This window comes from Bos taurus, chromosome 19 (assembly GCF_002263795.3).
Source record: "Bos taurus isolate L1 Dominette 01449 registration number 42190680 breed Hereford chromosome 19, ARS-UCD2.0, whole genome shotgun sequence".
NCBI lineage: Eukaryota > Metazoa > Chordata > Mammalia > Artiodactyla > Bovidae > Bos > Bos taurus.
Window position 1 is genome coordinate 20,795,591 of NC_037346.1, and position 15,223 is coordinate 20,810,813.

The following is a 15,223-nucleotide window of genomic DNA, read 5'->3' on the forward strand; positions in this document are numbered from 1 at the left end:
GAAAAATATGGTTATTCAGACATCCTCCAAATAGCGTATGATAGCTTTTATCTTCTCGTTATCATCATTGGTTACTGTGCCTTCCTTTTTCAGAGATGTTTACTCCAAGATATAAGAGAGAACAATTGTGTATCCTATAAAAGAGTAGTCTGCCTTTTCTCACACCTCCTTTCCATAGGTCTTGAATAAATAGTTCACAGTAGGATATATTTGTTTTTTTTTCTCTTTCAGCTGCGTTTGGATGAAGCACAGGAAGCAGAGTGCCAGGTTTTGAAGATGCAGCTGCAGCAGGAACTGGAGCTGTTAAATGCATATCAGAGCAAAATCAAGATGCAAGCGGAGGCACAGCATGATCGAGAGCTTCGGGAGCTTGAACAGAGAGTCTCCCTCCGCAGGGCACTCTTAGAGCAAAAGGTATAGATGATAGAAAGATGTTATTTGTGCTAACATTTGCTTTCATCAGAAGTATTTTATAAATACATTTTCATATTAAGAGAGGTGGCTTTTGGTTGTTTTCACCATAAAATATTTCCTTAATTCTAATTTTGTAGTGTTTTTCTTTAAAATTATTGATTCAGTAATGAACCTTAATGAATTCTAAACATCAGGGGGATATAATTAAGTAGTTAATGCTGCTGCTGCTAAGTCGCTTCAGTCATGTCCAACTCTGTGCCACCCCATAGACTACAGCCCACCAGGCTCCCCCGTCCCTGGGATTCTCCAGGCAAGAACACTGGAGTGGGTTGCCATTTCCTTCTCCAATGCATGAAAGCGAAAGGTCAAAGTGAAGTCGCTCAGTCGTGTCTGATTCTTAGCGATCCCATGGACTGCAGCCTGCCAGGCTCCTCCGTCCATGGGAATTTCCAGGCAAGAGTACTGGAGTGGGGTGCCATTGCCTTCTTCGAGTTAATGCTAGAGGAAGGATATGGGGTTATGTGAAGAGAGTTGAATTGTGATTGAGTACCTCTGGTTCTGTGTTCCTCACTTTTTTTGTGTACCTAGCTCTACCTAAAGAGGTTGGTGAAAAACTTAGATAAAAAACTTCTTTTCTTAGAAGAAAAAGAACTTTAGTAGTTGCCTGAGAGAGGCAGAGGCAAAGGATTTGGAATATATACTTTACTGTTATATCCTGGGCCTGGAACTATACAGACTGGTGGAAGAGTACTAGGGCACAGAAGGTAAAACTTGTTCTGCACAAGCTGAAAATGTTACTTCTAGATGTATCTTTTTTTCCCCTCTCTCTTCTCTCTTTTAACTTATTCTTTGTCATATATATTAGAGAATAGAACTAGAAGCCCCAAATTAATTTCCAGTCTTTAAGGTATTATAGCTGTGTTTTGTGTGCATATTTGGGGGAAAAGCTAATGGACAGAGATTTTTAAATTTTGAAAGATAAAGGAAAGTTTTGTCATGAGAAGTAATAGAATACAAGTTGTACCCAGGATTCAGAGCTATGTTCAGAATTCCTGAAGTTCCCAGCAGGTGATTGATTAGTCTTAGGTCCAATGATCCTTTGTATGTTAGTACTTGCCTAATTTATTAAAAGTTGTCATGGTTTCTAGACCATTGGTCCATAGATTTTCCTCTACTTCCAGTAGTTCTTCTGATAAAAATAGAATGCCTTACTAAATTAAAAATATATTCTTAAAATATAAATAGGATATTACTAATAGAATACTTAAATAAAATATTCCTTTCTGTCACAACTCTTATCACTGGCTTCTCCGAGGCGTACTTGCCTCTAAAAATTATCTCACTTATGTTTCCCATTCATAATGGGAAAGCTAGAAATGCATATAAGTTTTGAGAAAAGTCTAGTTTGTCCCATGTACAGGTTTCATAAATCTGATTCCAACTTGCTTATTCAAATTCAGTCTAAAATATTGTCTCTTATGCTTCAAGAAGTTATCATTGGACTTTTGTGATGGTCCAGTGGTCAAGAATGCACCTGCCAATGCAGGGAACATGGGTTTATGCCCTGGTCCGAGAACACCCCGTATGCTGCGAAGCCAGTGAAGCCTGAGTGCTACAACTGCTGAAGCCCACACACTTAGAGCCGGTGCTCTGCGACAGTAGAAGCCAACACAGTGAGAAGCCCGCACACAACTGCTGGATTGCAGCCCCTACTTGCTGCAGCTAGAGAAAGCCCACGCAGTGAAGCCCAGCAATGAAGACCCAGTGCAGCCTAAAATAATAAATAAATGATTTATTAAAAAAATTATTACTAAAATGGAAACTCCCATGGTGTTGTAAGAGAAATATTGGCACTATTTATAGTCAGCTGCCCCACACCAGTGGGTTCTGCATTCATGAATTCAACTAACAGATTATGATAAAAGTATTCGGGGGAAAGAAAATTCCAGAAAGTTCCCAAAAGTTCCAGAAAGCAAAACTGCAGTTTGCTGCAAGCCCCAGGAACTATTTACATAGTATTTACATTGTATAGGGTATTATAAGTAGTTTAGATATGATTTGAAGTACTGGAATAGGGCTATGTATTTGTATTTTTAGCTCCACCTAGTGGTTCAGAGTTAGTGCTAAGCAGTATCTTCAGTTCAGTTCAGTCGCTCAGTCGTATCCGACTCTGTGCGATCCCATAGACGGCAGCCCACCAGGCTCCCCCATCCCTGGGATTCTCCAGGCAAGAACACTGGAGTGGGCTGCCATTTCCTTCTCCAATGCATGAAAGGGAAAAGCGAAAGTGAAGTCGCTCAGTCGTGTCCGACTCCTAGCGACCCCAGGGACTGCAGCCTACCAGGCTCCTCCGTCCATGGGATTTTCCAGGCAAGAGTACTGGAGTGGGTGCCATTGCCTTCTCCGAAGCAGCATCTTACACAGTCTTATTTCAGTATATGAACCACGTGGATATATTCTGCAGAGCCTAGTGAAATGTGTGCATAAAACCGATGTGCACTGGTCACTCTCATACATAGTTAATGCGTTTTGCAAAGCAGCTTGGAAGTATATATTGAGCTTTGGAAATGTTACGTATTGAAGACTTTGAAAATTTATTCTAAGGGAAAGAAATCCAAATATCGGAAAAATAAGATGCATAAATATGGTAATTGTAGCATACTTCATAATGTTTTAAAATACATAACCATCTAAAACAGAGCTATAATTAAGTAATTATAGCCAAGCCACTTAATAAAATCTTATTCAACCATTTAAATGATAGCTATAAAGATAGTATTAATATAGAAAAATGGTTATGATGTATTGAATAAAAGTGAATTGAAGTAATGCTAGTAATGGTTATATTAATATGGTAGAATTTTTTTTTCTTTTTTTACTTTTTTTGTGGGGGGAGAAGGGCATCCATGCAGCATGTGGGATCTTAGTTCCCTGAACCAGGAATCAAACCTGTGCCCCCTGCAGTGGATGTGCAGTCCTAACCACTGGCCTGCCAAAGAATTCCCTCTATTTTACTTTTTTAATATGGCTTATATTAATTTGATAAGAGAAAATACATTCAATTAGTTAGTATTACAAATAATAAAGGAACAGTAGAGTGATAAATCTATAAATCTATTTTGAGTTGCTCCTTGATTTTTAGGGCTAATATTTATGTTTCAACTGAAGTGCATGACAGTAAAGCTGTTTGGGATCAGTTGGCAGCTACCAAGGCAAGGTACCCTCTGTACAAAAACCAAAAAATCTTAACAACTATATTTTCTGCACTTTGTACTTACGGCTATACAGATAAGAAACAGTCATCTGAAAATAGCGGTGGAACCAGAGTGAATGTTAGTCGTTTCATGCTGGGTAATTCTCTTTGAAGATTAATTGTTCCTTAGGTTTGGCACTAACAGAGTAGGGTTAGGGTTAGGGCTTCCCTTGTAGTTCAGTTGGTAAAAAATCTGCCTGCAATGCAGGAGACCTGGGTTCAATTCCTGGGTTGGGAAGATCCCCTGGAGAAGGAAATGGCAACCCACTCCAGTATTCTTGCCTGGAGAATCCCATGGACAGAGGAGCCTGGCAGGTACAATCCATGGGGTCGTAAGAGTCAGACACAACGACTAAACCACTACCACTAACAGAATACAACAACAAGTAAACCTCATTTGGCTCACGTGAAGCCCTGTGATGACTTTTCTCGTTTCATTTACGTTAAAATTTCAACAAAATAGCAACATAACTATAAATGTTAAATTCCTTATTTGGTCCAAACAAGGTCCAGATACTGCTTTTGGTTAATTGTCTTTTAAGTCAATGAGTTTATAATAGGACCCTCTTCCGCCCATGTTTTTTTTTTCCCATTTGAATTGGATCATTTGCTCTGTAGGAATTCCGGTTTGGGCTTATTGTGTCCTCTAGTGTCTTTAAAAATGTATCCTTCTCTCTCTTACTTCGTATTTCCCATCATCTGGTAATTAGATCCAGAGATATGATTAAATTTAAATTCTCTTCTCTTTTTAAAAGTTTTTTGCAAGGAATTTTCATGAGGGTTACTATGTACTTCCTTTTACATTACATCAGGAGATATATAATGTCTAGCTGTCCCCCTTTTAAGTGATATTAATATTGGTCAGTAGGTTTAGGCAATTATCAATTTGATCATTCATAAAAAAGTTCTCCATGAACTTTTTTCATTGCCTATTGACTTTATTATGAATTATTTTACATTAAAAAAAAAAGTATGTACAGTCAACTACACTTATTTGTAATACCTTCCAGTTTTCCAGAACTAATTATGATGGCTAGCCAACCACTAATTTCTAGGTATATAGAGTCTCCTAACTTTTTAATGGAAACTTTATGGTTTGTGTTTGTTTGCTTTTTACTTAAGGCTTTGGTGTATCTGGAATGTGGTGTAAGATGGAGTTCCATTTTTATTTCCTTCCAGATAGTTGGCCATTGGGCCTGTGTTATTTGTTAAAAATTCATCTTTTCCCCATTGAATTAATTAATGCTCTTGTCCTGCTTTAAAACTCTACAAACTGAGATCTTTATTTCTATTTCACTAATAATTTGTCCCTACACCAGTACCACATTTAATAGAGTGTTTTGGTGCATCTGATAAAGCTAGTTTCCCTTCACCCATTTACATTTTTATTCAGTGTTTTAGGCTTTCCTGGTGGCTCAGATGGCAAAAAATCTGCCTTCAGTGCAGGAGACCTATATTTGATCCCTGGGTTGGGAAGATCCCCTGGAGAAGGGAATGGCAACCCACTCCAGTATTCTTGCCTGGAGAATTCCATGGACAGAGGAGCTTGGCAGGCTCTGTAGTCCATGGGGTCGCAAAGAGTCGGACACGACTGAGTGACTGTCACTCACTCAAAAGTCATCCAGTTGACAATCTAGAGACAGAGATGGCTAAGGTATTGTTATTTACAAGATTTGCCAAGGAGAGTCCCAAGTGTCTTCAGTGTTTTACCTAATGATTCAGTGTTTTACGTAATGATTTAGTAGCCATTGATGATAATTGCCTTGATTTATTATTTCAATAGAGGTTATTTCCTTTGTTTTTAAGAATTTGGTTTTACACATCTTAAAAATATAAATTGTATATGATTTCTATAGTACATCTCTTTGATTTTTAAATATACATCCACAAAATAGCCATTGTGAACTTTTTTATGATTCACTTCAAAGTTGACTAATTATGACTTCCTTATTAGTTTATAGATTTTAAAAAATAGATCAGCTTTCTTTTTGCTTCCCTCTAACCCCCAACAGATTGAAGAAGAAATGTTGGCTTTGCAGAATGAACGCACAGAACGAATACGAAGCCTGCTGGAACGTCAAGCCAGAGAAATTGAAGCTTTTGACTCTGAAAGCATGAGACTAGGTTTTAGTAACATGGTCCTTTCTAATCTCTCCCCTGAGGCATTCAGCCACAGCTACCCGGGAGCTTCTGGTTGGTCTCACAATCCCACCGGGGGTCCAGGACCTCACTGGGGTCATCCCATGGGTGGCCCACCACAAGCTTGGGGCCATCCAATGCAAGGTGGACCCCAGCCGTGGGGTCACCCCTCGGGGCCAATGCAAGGGGTACCCCGAGGTAGCAGTATGGGAGTCCGCAATAGCCCTCAGGCTCTAAGGCGGACAGCTTCTGGGGGACGGACGGAGCAGGGCATGAGCAGAAGCACGAGTGTCACTTCTCAAATATCCAATGGGTCACACATGTCTTATACATAACTTAATAATTGAGAGTGGCGATTCCGCTGGAGCTGTCTGCCAAAAGAAACTGCCTACAGACATCGTCACAGCAGCCTCCTCACTTGGGTACTACAGTGTGGAAGCTAAGTGCATATGGTATATCTTACTCATTTTTGTAAAGCGTTCTGTTTTGTGTTTACTAATTGGGATGTCATAGTATTTGGCTGCCAGGTTTTTTGTTTTTTTTTTTAACTTTTGAAGAAATTTTGAAAAGGGGAACTGTCATGTAGGTGTGTATACAAATACATACACACCCATATATATGTATCAAGCCTGTGGTTATAAGAAATTGGGTAGATAGGGGGTATTTTTGAAAACTGCAAAAATAGACTGCAGCAGTGTATCTTGAGTCATCACTTTGGGGCAATGACACATCCTAAGAAGGATGTGAAAAGATCTAAAGCCTTTCTACATATCCCAGATTCTTATAAGCCACTCACAGCAGGCAGCATATGCTGAAACAAGTTCTTACTGAAACACATCTGTATCCCCTTACCAACGTATTTTCTTTATTAAATTGGTCTGACTTCTCAGCCTCATTTGGAGTGAAAAAGAACATGGAAATCCATGAACACTAAAGGGTTGCATTGACTTTTTCAGAGAGCAGGAAACAATTTAGTTCTTTTTCTGAATGCTGCATAGATTTGTCAGTGAATTTTTTTTTTTTTTTTTTTGGTGCATTCAATTGTGCCTTCTTTGTGGCATGGTGAGATGGAGGTGCTTAAGGAGATCACAAGTGGTGTGGGAATTGTATCAACAAACCCGTGAGCCTTTAAAGGGGAAGACTAGAAGGGTGAGAGAGGCCCCTGAAAGTTCATATGGTAGGTATGTTCAGCAGCAAGAGTGAGGAGATGAAGCCTCTGTATCCTGACGTTTCATTGCTTATACTGTGATATCTCATCCTAGCTAAGCTCTATAGCTTCCAAGACCCCAAACAGTACTTCTACTTTGTACAAAAACAAAGATATATAGCCAATACAAATCAAATGCCAGAGGTATTTGAATGATGCCATATTTGCAAACTGCCATCTATTGGAATTTTCACCACACTACATAGACATAATTTGATTACCCCCTTTTGGCTTATGGGATTTCCTGTTTACAAGTAGAATAGCCAATTATTTAAATGTTTAGTTGCCATAGTGAACCAGGAGTCACTGAGCCAATGGCTTTGCCAGCTGCTGACTAATCCTCATCACCACTGTAGATTTTGCTGCATGTGCAGGTCCTCTTTTTTTTTTTTTAATTGCTGTTTTTGTTGCTGCAGTAGTTTACAAACTTCTAGTTCCTTGAGCCTTAGTGACCATTTGGCATCATGTTAACATCACACAACAGGAAACACCACTTCCAGAAGTCTCTAGCCTCAGTGCTAAAGTACTACTGAAAAGGAACTAGCTAGTTTGGCAAAGTAGAAAAAAAAAGTAAAGTAAGTTATAGTGGTCAGGGACTCTCTTGACAAACGCTAACTTTTTTATTTTTTCCCACAGAGGGGCATGTTTTGTTTTGTTTTATTTTGTTTTGCAATGAAGGATCAACCCAATGCTGAAAGTTAGATGTTACTTGGTATTCCACTGTTAGTGTGGAAATTGAGTTGAAGGTGGGTAGGAAGCTGTGAGTATGACTTGAAGGAAAAAAAATGTTCTTTTCAGTGATAGAGTTTCTTACAAGTTACTGTTTTGCCCCTTCCCTTGTCTTGAAGAACCCTTGCTGCTAACTCTGGATCCTGCTTTTCATATAGTCAGAGGACCCCCAGGTAGAATTTTCTAAGGCCCTCTCAATGATACTCTTCACCTAGGTCCAGGCTAATGACCAACCAGTAATCTGTTTGTTGAAATCTTGGTTTTCTCAACCAAATTTAAGTCTTCCCCAGGTATGTCAGTCTAATCTCCATGAATCCTCCCCTTTAGGAATTTCTGGCATTCATTTAAAGGTAACTGGAAGAAAAATTAATGTAAGTCTTTTAAAAGCCAAGATCACAGTAGAACTCACACAGTTTTAGGCAGTGTTTCAGGTAGCGCTCTGGTACATTGTCCTCTTGGCCAGGCTTGAAATCACCAGTTTTTAGGTGAACATGACATGTACTTGCTTGTCTGTCTAATGAAAGGGGCTTTTAATTTTCTGTCTTTTTGCATTCATGTTGTATACAGTATTTCAAGCAAACTGAGGTATCTACCTATTTGGAGGAAAATGATAGGAGAGAGCTTTAGAGTTAATAAAATGTATAAAAATATAATGAATTTGATACCTTTTATAAAAATTCTTACTAGATCTGGCCCCTCTGTACTGCTGGAGGGGTGGAATAGAAGTGCAGATCAATTTTACATATAAAACTCTTTAAAAAATACTACCAATAATACATGTTAAAGTCCACTTGTGGACTTGAATTAGTGAAATTGAGTTATTGAATTCATGCAGACCGTATGTACTTGTAAAATTGTGGTTGAATACTGACTCCAGATGTCTATCCAATAGGTTGTTGTATCTGATGTGTGTGGCAACCAGTTTTACATGTAGGTCATGACTATACCTGGATTATTCCATTAAGTTAATTTTAATTAAAGTATATATAGTTTGCAAAAATGGTTCAAATTAATTGATTTGTGTGTGTTTGTAAGATCTAACTTCTGAAGAATATCATACATAGTAGGAATCATCAGAGTAAAGCTTGTAGCAAGAAAATTTGAAAGGTTTTGAGAGATCCTAAAGAAAGAAGCAGGCACTTTCTGAATCAGAGTACAGACTTCAACATTTGATCAAAGTACTACTACCTCCTCCCCAGTGTTGGTGTTCACTATATATAAATGTGTTTGAGAAAATAAGAAGTATGGGAGATTTTACACACGCATATCAGAAAGTCGTATACACTATGTCTGGCATCCAGAGTCGGCAGTGTGAGTTTCTTACGTTCACTCTCTCCCCCTTTTTTAAGTTCGCATTTGAAAAATGCAAAACCTCATACCTTGATACATTGTTCCTAATGGGGTTCCCTTCCTTTTGCACTTATTTTTCCCTTATTAAAGTCAGCTCTAACCCCAAATTAAAGTATCTGGAAGTATTTTCATTATATAGACAACATTAGCTGGAAAATATGTTTATATTTTATTCAGAGCTGCCATTCTTTTCTAAGTCATTTCTGTGCCTAGAGATGAACAGTCCTGGAATTGAAGCCACACCCATGGATATGAGATGCTTGGTACTCTAGGCCAAGGGTTTATTGGTAAATTGAACTTTTTAGCATAGTCAATATGATTTTCAGCTGCCTAGACATCAAGTAAACACCATTTAGCACACTAAAGAAACTGTCCTTGACTCTCTCCCACTCCCACCTATTTTTCCTCTCCCCCTTTTCAAAAATCAAAAACACTTTGAGTATCTTTTTCAAACCATAAGGCAGACTTTAGTAACTTTCTACTTCTTTATGTCTGGCATTTTAAACTTTTATAGAATACATTGTGTTGGACACTGGAATAATACTGTTTATTTTCACCTGTGAAAAATGACTCTATTGTACTTGAAACACCTCCTTTGCATTTCTCCATTTGTGCCATTCACTAGTGGAAATAAATTGTATTATACCATAATCTACTGGCTTTTAAAAACTGTGTTAAATATGCACATTTTTGGTATAGCTATTATCATTTGTATGTATATATTGTATATACATATGAGTGTCTATATGTGTGTATAGATAGATGGATATAACTCATACTGTACATTTCCATCAGGGCACTTAAGGTTCTGTTATATTGTTTTGTTATTTCAGTCCTCAGTTAAGGCAAGAATGCATGTGTTTCTTAACAATTGAATACTCTGGGTTGATATTTATGAGAAGGTGGTCATTAGATGGAGTCTTTTCTTTTTTGATCCTTTCTTAGCACTTGAGTGGGTGGAAAGAAAGTTAAGTAAATTGTGGAACCATAAGTTGCAATGCAGAAAAGTAGTGCTGGGGAAGGAACCAGTTAGTGTTCCTGTGAGTTTGTGTCGTGATGCAGTGAAAGATAGTGATGCAGAGAGAAATGAACCATGGAAACTAGAAACCACTGGTGGTGATTCCTCTGCAGAGATGAAGAGAACCGATAAGTCACATAATCTTCATGTGCACTCCATCCATACATAGTGGTGCCATTGATCCTCTTACCCTTTTTGTTCCATTAATAATGATGATGATAATTATAAACTTTGCTAAGGACCAAAACATCCAAGAAAGAAATTACTGCTAAAGCATCTAAGGTTCTCCTAAACAATAAAGTCAACAGGAAATGGCCACTGGGAGAGAAGGATTTGGTGTTGGCAAGGGGCTTTCTCCTTTCGGCTGCCTCTTCTTGCTTGCTGATAGTGAGTTCTTCATGTACTGTCCACCCCTTCAGAGGCAAATCTTTGTAAGCACAGCTTTGGCCCCACACTGCAACCCTTTCCTAGGAAGTTTATATGGCCCTGCGTTTTGTTCCATGCTCACAGTGTGAAGTGTCTAGTGTGTATTCAAGTCAGAAAATAATATATTTAAGGTGTTTAAGTGTGAATCTCCTATAATGATGAAAGAGGAGGCTCTTATGTCTTAAAAAAAAAACTGTCTTCTCTAAGGAACAGATCTAAAACTTGGGCTGTCATCTTGGAGTTGCTTACCAAAATACAGATCATTATTGTTAAAGAGAAACTGATTCTCTGTTTTCCTTCATCTGTCATGATAGTGCCCCCAACCAGGCTGTAGCATTACCTTTGAAAAGGCCCTCACTTACTCTTAGTTGTTAAGAACTGGAAATTTTCCATCCTCAGATTCCTTAAAGGATGAAGAGTATGCTGTACACTTAGCAGACTTGCCTCTTGTATGCAAGGACTACTGATTGAAGTCTATTTTGCTGTGTGTCTGGTTATGTTGTCTGCACTTTTATTAAATCACTACAATAAGTCTACATTGGAAATGACTTAATTTGTAAAGAAGTTTTATTAAACACTGTCTAGAAAAAGAAAGTGAAGCTGAGAACTCTTCCTTTGCTGTGTGTTTATATTTTCTACTGAATTCTGGTAGCCCCTTTTAAAGTCAGTTGACTAGTTCTTCCCTCACTTACATTCAGATTTCCAAAATTTCACTCATGCAAGGGAAGAGAATCCATTTGGCCTAATAGTAGTCCTCAGATCATAAGTACATAAATTAGTATGCACCTTATCTGCCTGTTGTGGGTTTCTTAAACTTGCACTTCCCTCTCACCCACCCCAAAATAGATATCCTTTAAAGAAAATAAAGGCAGAGAATAAAAACTGGGGAGCCATTTACTATGTCACCATCACTGTTAACTGTTACCCAACAATCAGAACTTTTTGAAGTTTCAGAGGATGTGTGCATGTGTGTGTGTGTGTGCGTGCGTGTGTATCTGTTTGATTGTGTTGGGTTTGTTTATTTTTAAATATACAAGAGATTCTTTTTTTAAATAGAGAAAAAGGTTAATCCTCTCTGAAACAGGATGCCCATTGGATATATTAATCTAGACATCTGTAGGTAGTTTGCCATGAAAAAGTGGAGAGAAGATGAGACTTGTGAATGAATGAAAAGGGTATCTTGATACCCCAGAATTCCCCCCAAAGTACGGGTAATTCAACCTGCACAGTTTCCTTTTCACTCATAGTTTTTAGCAATTGTGAGTGAAGAAATCGTGTAATTATCTGTAAATATGTAGCTAACAAATTGACCTAGTTTCTGTATTTTTTTCGTTTTTGTACTAAAGTTTATAAGTCTGTGCCAGCTAGAGAGGAGTGGCTGTCATTGCCAGTTGTGGTCCTAGCATCTAACCCTGAAACCATCCTAGGTGACATTTTTAGAATTAATGCTTCAGTGTTGTTAAACAGGGGGAAGTTAAGTTTAATCATTGGTCAGGTTTAAAATTGTTTGAAGCAGAGTCATTTTATTTAATATGATTACATGTCCTCAGTCATGAATGAGGTAGGGAGCCTCCCTCCCCCAGTGGCCATGTTTACAGAAGTGTGTTTTGTCTATAAAGTGCAAGAGTTTTAATGTTTGTGTAAATTACGCAGGTGATAACATTATGGCTTGGAACTGTTTATTGGGCTCTCTCGCTGAATTTTCAAATGAACTATGCTTATTACTGGCACATTGATCCCATTTCTGGAGCATTTTTCCTATTTCCAGAACTACATATGTTCCTTTGTCATTATCCCTTGATATGCCTTGTAGCCTAAGGTATTAAAAGCTGGTAAACATAGATGAGGGAAATGCGTTTTTTTAAATCCATGAACCTTCACTTGTATGCTTTCATTACTCATGTTATGTTTCTATGGCAACTCTGAGGTCAGTGGAGTTTAGAAATGAGATACCAATATTAATGAAAAGTGTGTGCTCTTTGCTTTTGCATGGCTTGGCTTAGCATCAAAGGTATATTAGGCCACTTGAAAGCATGAAGACCAGTTGTATGGGAACAGGTTTCTCTCGGTGGCACATTTTGCTTTTTCTGAGCCCTCAAATACATTGCCTCAGCGTGAACATTATTGTTTCTATAATTACACATGGTCATGGAATGAATTATGTGACTTAAAAGGATGGAACTGCTTGATGTTTGCAGATTCTAACTGGCCATGTGACTGTTTGGCACATATCACACAAACCTGGGGGGAAATATTGGAAGCCTTCTAACCCCTGTTTAGTCATAGACAAGTGTATTCAGCTTATCAAGATACTGACTGCCCCTGTTGTGTCGCCAGAAAGCTCTTCTTTGGTGTCCATTCCAAATGTGCTTTCTTGCATTTCATAATATCAAAGAAACCACCACCTCTTCTCTCAAAAGCATTTTATATGTCATACCTTTTATTCTATATTAAATGGGAATTGTGCCTGTTTAGAGTGCCCCTCCAATTAATTACATCCATGTGTCTAAAATAATCCAAGCCGGAGGCACAGGTGGGAAAAACATTTTTTTTTAAGTCCACTCAAGGCCAGTAATTTATCTGACAAGGTATTTTACCACATTATCTTGACATTTGATATATGAGCCTATTAGAAATTGCAGGTGGTTTCATAGGGCAAAATCCAAGTGGAGAGGGATATGTGGGGTTTCTATTAAGAGATAATTTTGTTATTGTTTTACCTCTCCTTTTACGATCCTCCCCTGCTAGGTTAGAATGGGTTAATTCTCCAAATTTGTTTTTTATCTTTTAGGGAAATTTTTACAAAAGCAATGGTCTGATGTAAATAACATTTTGAAGTATAGTGCACATAACTTCCCCAGACTATTCCAACCTGATAATTTGTAAATGCTTTAGAGTTTTTTAAATTAACACTTGTGTTGCTAAATCCTATTTATGTAAGTCTGCTAAAGATTTTAACCCATTTAAAACTTAAACATTTAAATAATGGATGGGTTGCTCTGAACAGTTTAGCTTTCAGAAACCCCTTGTTTTAGTATATGAAAAGGATAGCCTAATGCGCATTAATGAGGTTGGAGAGACTATGAGAAATATGTATAGTGTATATTTTAAAACAGCTTTGCTTGTATTGTGAAGATTTAAAAACAAACTTGAGATTTTTAACGTAACTATTAACACAGTTTTAACATAAGTTATCCCACTGGGTTTAAGAGCATCTTGAATGTATAATCCTTTTTGTAACCCAGGTTGGTTTCTGCTTTTACCAGTCATCCAAACATATTATTTATGATTTTAGTTTTATATACTCATTTACTTTTGTTTTCCTCAACCAGCATGATTTTTTTGCACATGTATTGTAGAAATTTTTAAAAAGAAAAATCAATACATCATTTTCTCTGAATTTTCTTCACTTCTCTCTTCCTTTCTACTAACCCGTTACCTTAAAGGCCATATCGCTCCATTTGCATTATTTGTGCAAATGCCAGGGTTGGTTTTTATTTTTATTTTTGCTATTTACCGAAAAAAAGAAAAATGCTTCAGTCAATTGCTTTTTTATTTAAAAAAAAAAATTAAAAAAAGAAAAAAAGCTGTAACCTTATCATTTCTGAGTAGACCATTGAAAGATGAATGCACACCTGTAATAGACCAGGACCAGCTTTGGTGGCTAAATGGAATATTTTAACTAAGCAAAAGGTTCTTTTCTAAAAATGGTGTATATAATCCACAATCTCTTTCAGTTATTCCCACAAGTCAGGGGTCCAGATAAAATGAGGGTTATCAGCTAACTGATACGTTATCATTGAGATTCATCAATGAATTTGTACATTTCTAGTTCCCTTTGGTGAAGGGGAAAAAAAAGATTTTGCAAAACCTAGATTTTGGCTTGGTTTATTGCCTCCTTTTTTGGCAGCCTTCATCTTCTCATCTCCCAAAGCCCTTGAGCCTGTCGGGTTTTCATGGTGGACAAAGGACCGTGGTCTTTTAAAGCTGGGACGTGATTTTTTTTTGGTGAGAGATTATCATGTTGAAAGTGATGTTCTGCCACTTTCCCGATGACTAATTTTAAATCTACACAGTCCTCTTGATTTTTGGACCAAACAGATGCCCACAGTGGAGGCTTCCCAAGGGTTCCAATGGAGAAGAAGCCTCTCCCCCACTGTCAGCACCAGCTGGTAAAAGTGACTGTACAGATGTGCATTTTCTTTTTGGTAGAAATGGTTTGCAGCACTAACTGGTAAGGCTTATTGTACAGTATATTGTCAGTATTCTTCTGGTTCAGCATACCTTATAGTTCATATATAACCTGTATTAATTGTATAGATTGTGCATTTAAAGCTGTTACCAAGTTGTCAGAACATAAGAGCGAAAACAAGGTCATATGTAATATTTTGTTTGTAAGTATCCTTTGTATCATAGCAAAGGAAATGTTTAAAAAAAATCAACTGTAATAAAGTAATTTTAGTACACGGAGTGTCTGCTCAGTTTTTTTTAAGTAATTGTATTTCCATAAAATATATTTCAGTTCAATGACTGTTTATTGGATAATCACTGAATCTCAGGCACTGTGCTGGATGAGTGAGATGCGGCTAAAGATGAGCTCCCTGATGTCGGCTCTAGTCTAATTGCCTCAAATTCTGTGTACCCAGGCAGTGACGTAGCCTATTGTGTTGTGGCTGTGAGATACGAT

The 15,223-nt window shown here is 37.7% G+C and overlaps 1 protein-coding gene across 3 annotated transcripts in view; it reads left to right on the top strand.

The window, feature by feature from the left end:
- TAOK1 (TAO kinase 1) overlaps positions 1 to 15,002 on the top strand; it is a 110,229-nt gene extending 95,227 nt beyond the window's left edge. For 2 of the 3 annotated variants that reach the window (XM_005220110.5, XM_024980290.1), the window contains 2 exons: positions 232 to 414; positions 5,680 to 15,002. In XM_005220110.5, the coding sequence (XP_005220167.1) occupies positions 232 to 414; positions 5,680 to 6,141 (645 nt within the window). In that variant the 3' untranslated portion in view covers positions 6,142 to 15,002. The remainder of the gene's footprint in view (positions 1 to 231; positions 415 to 5,679) is intronic. The other variant, NM_001206100.1, reaches the window with a different exon arrangement.
- The last annotated feature ends 221 nt before the right edge of the window (positions 15,003 to 15,223 follow it).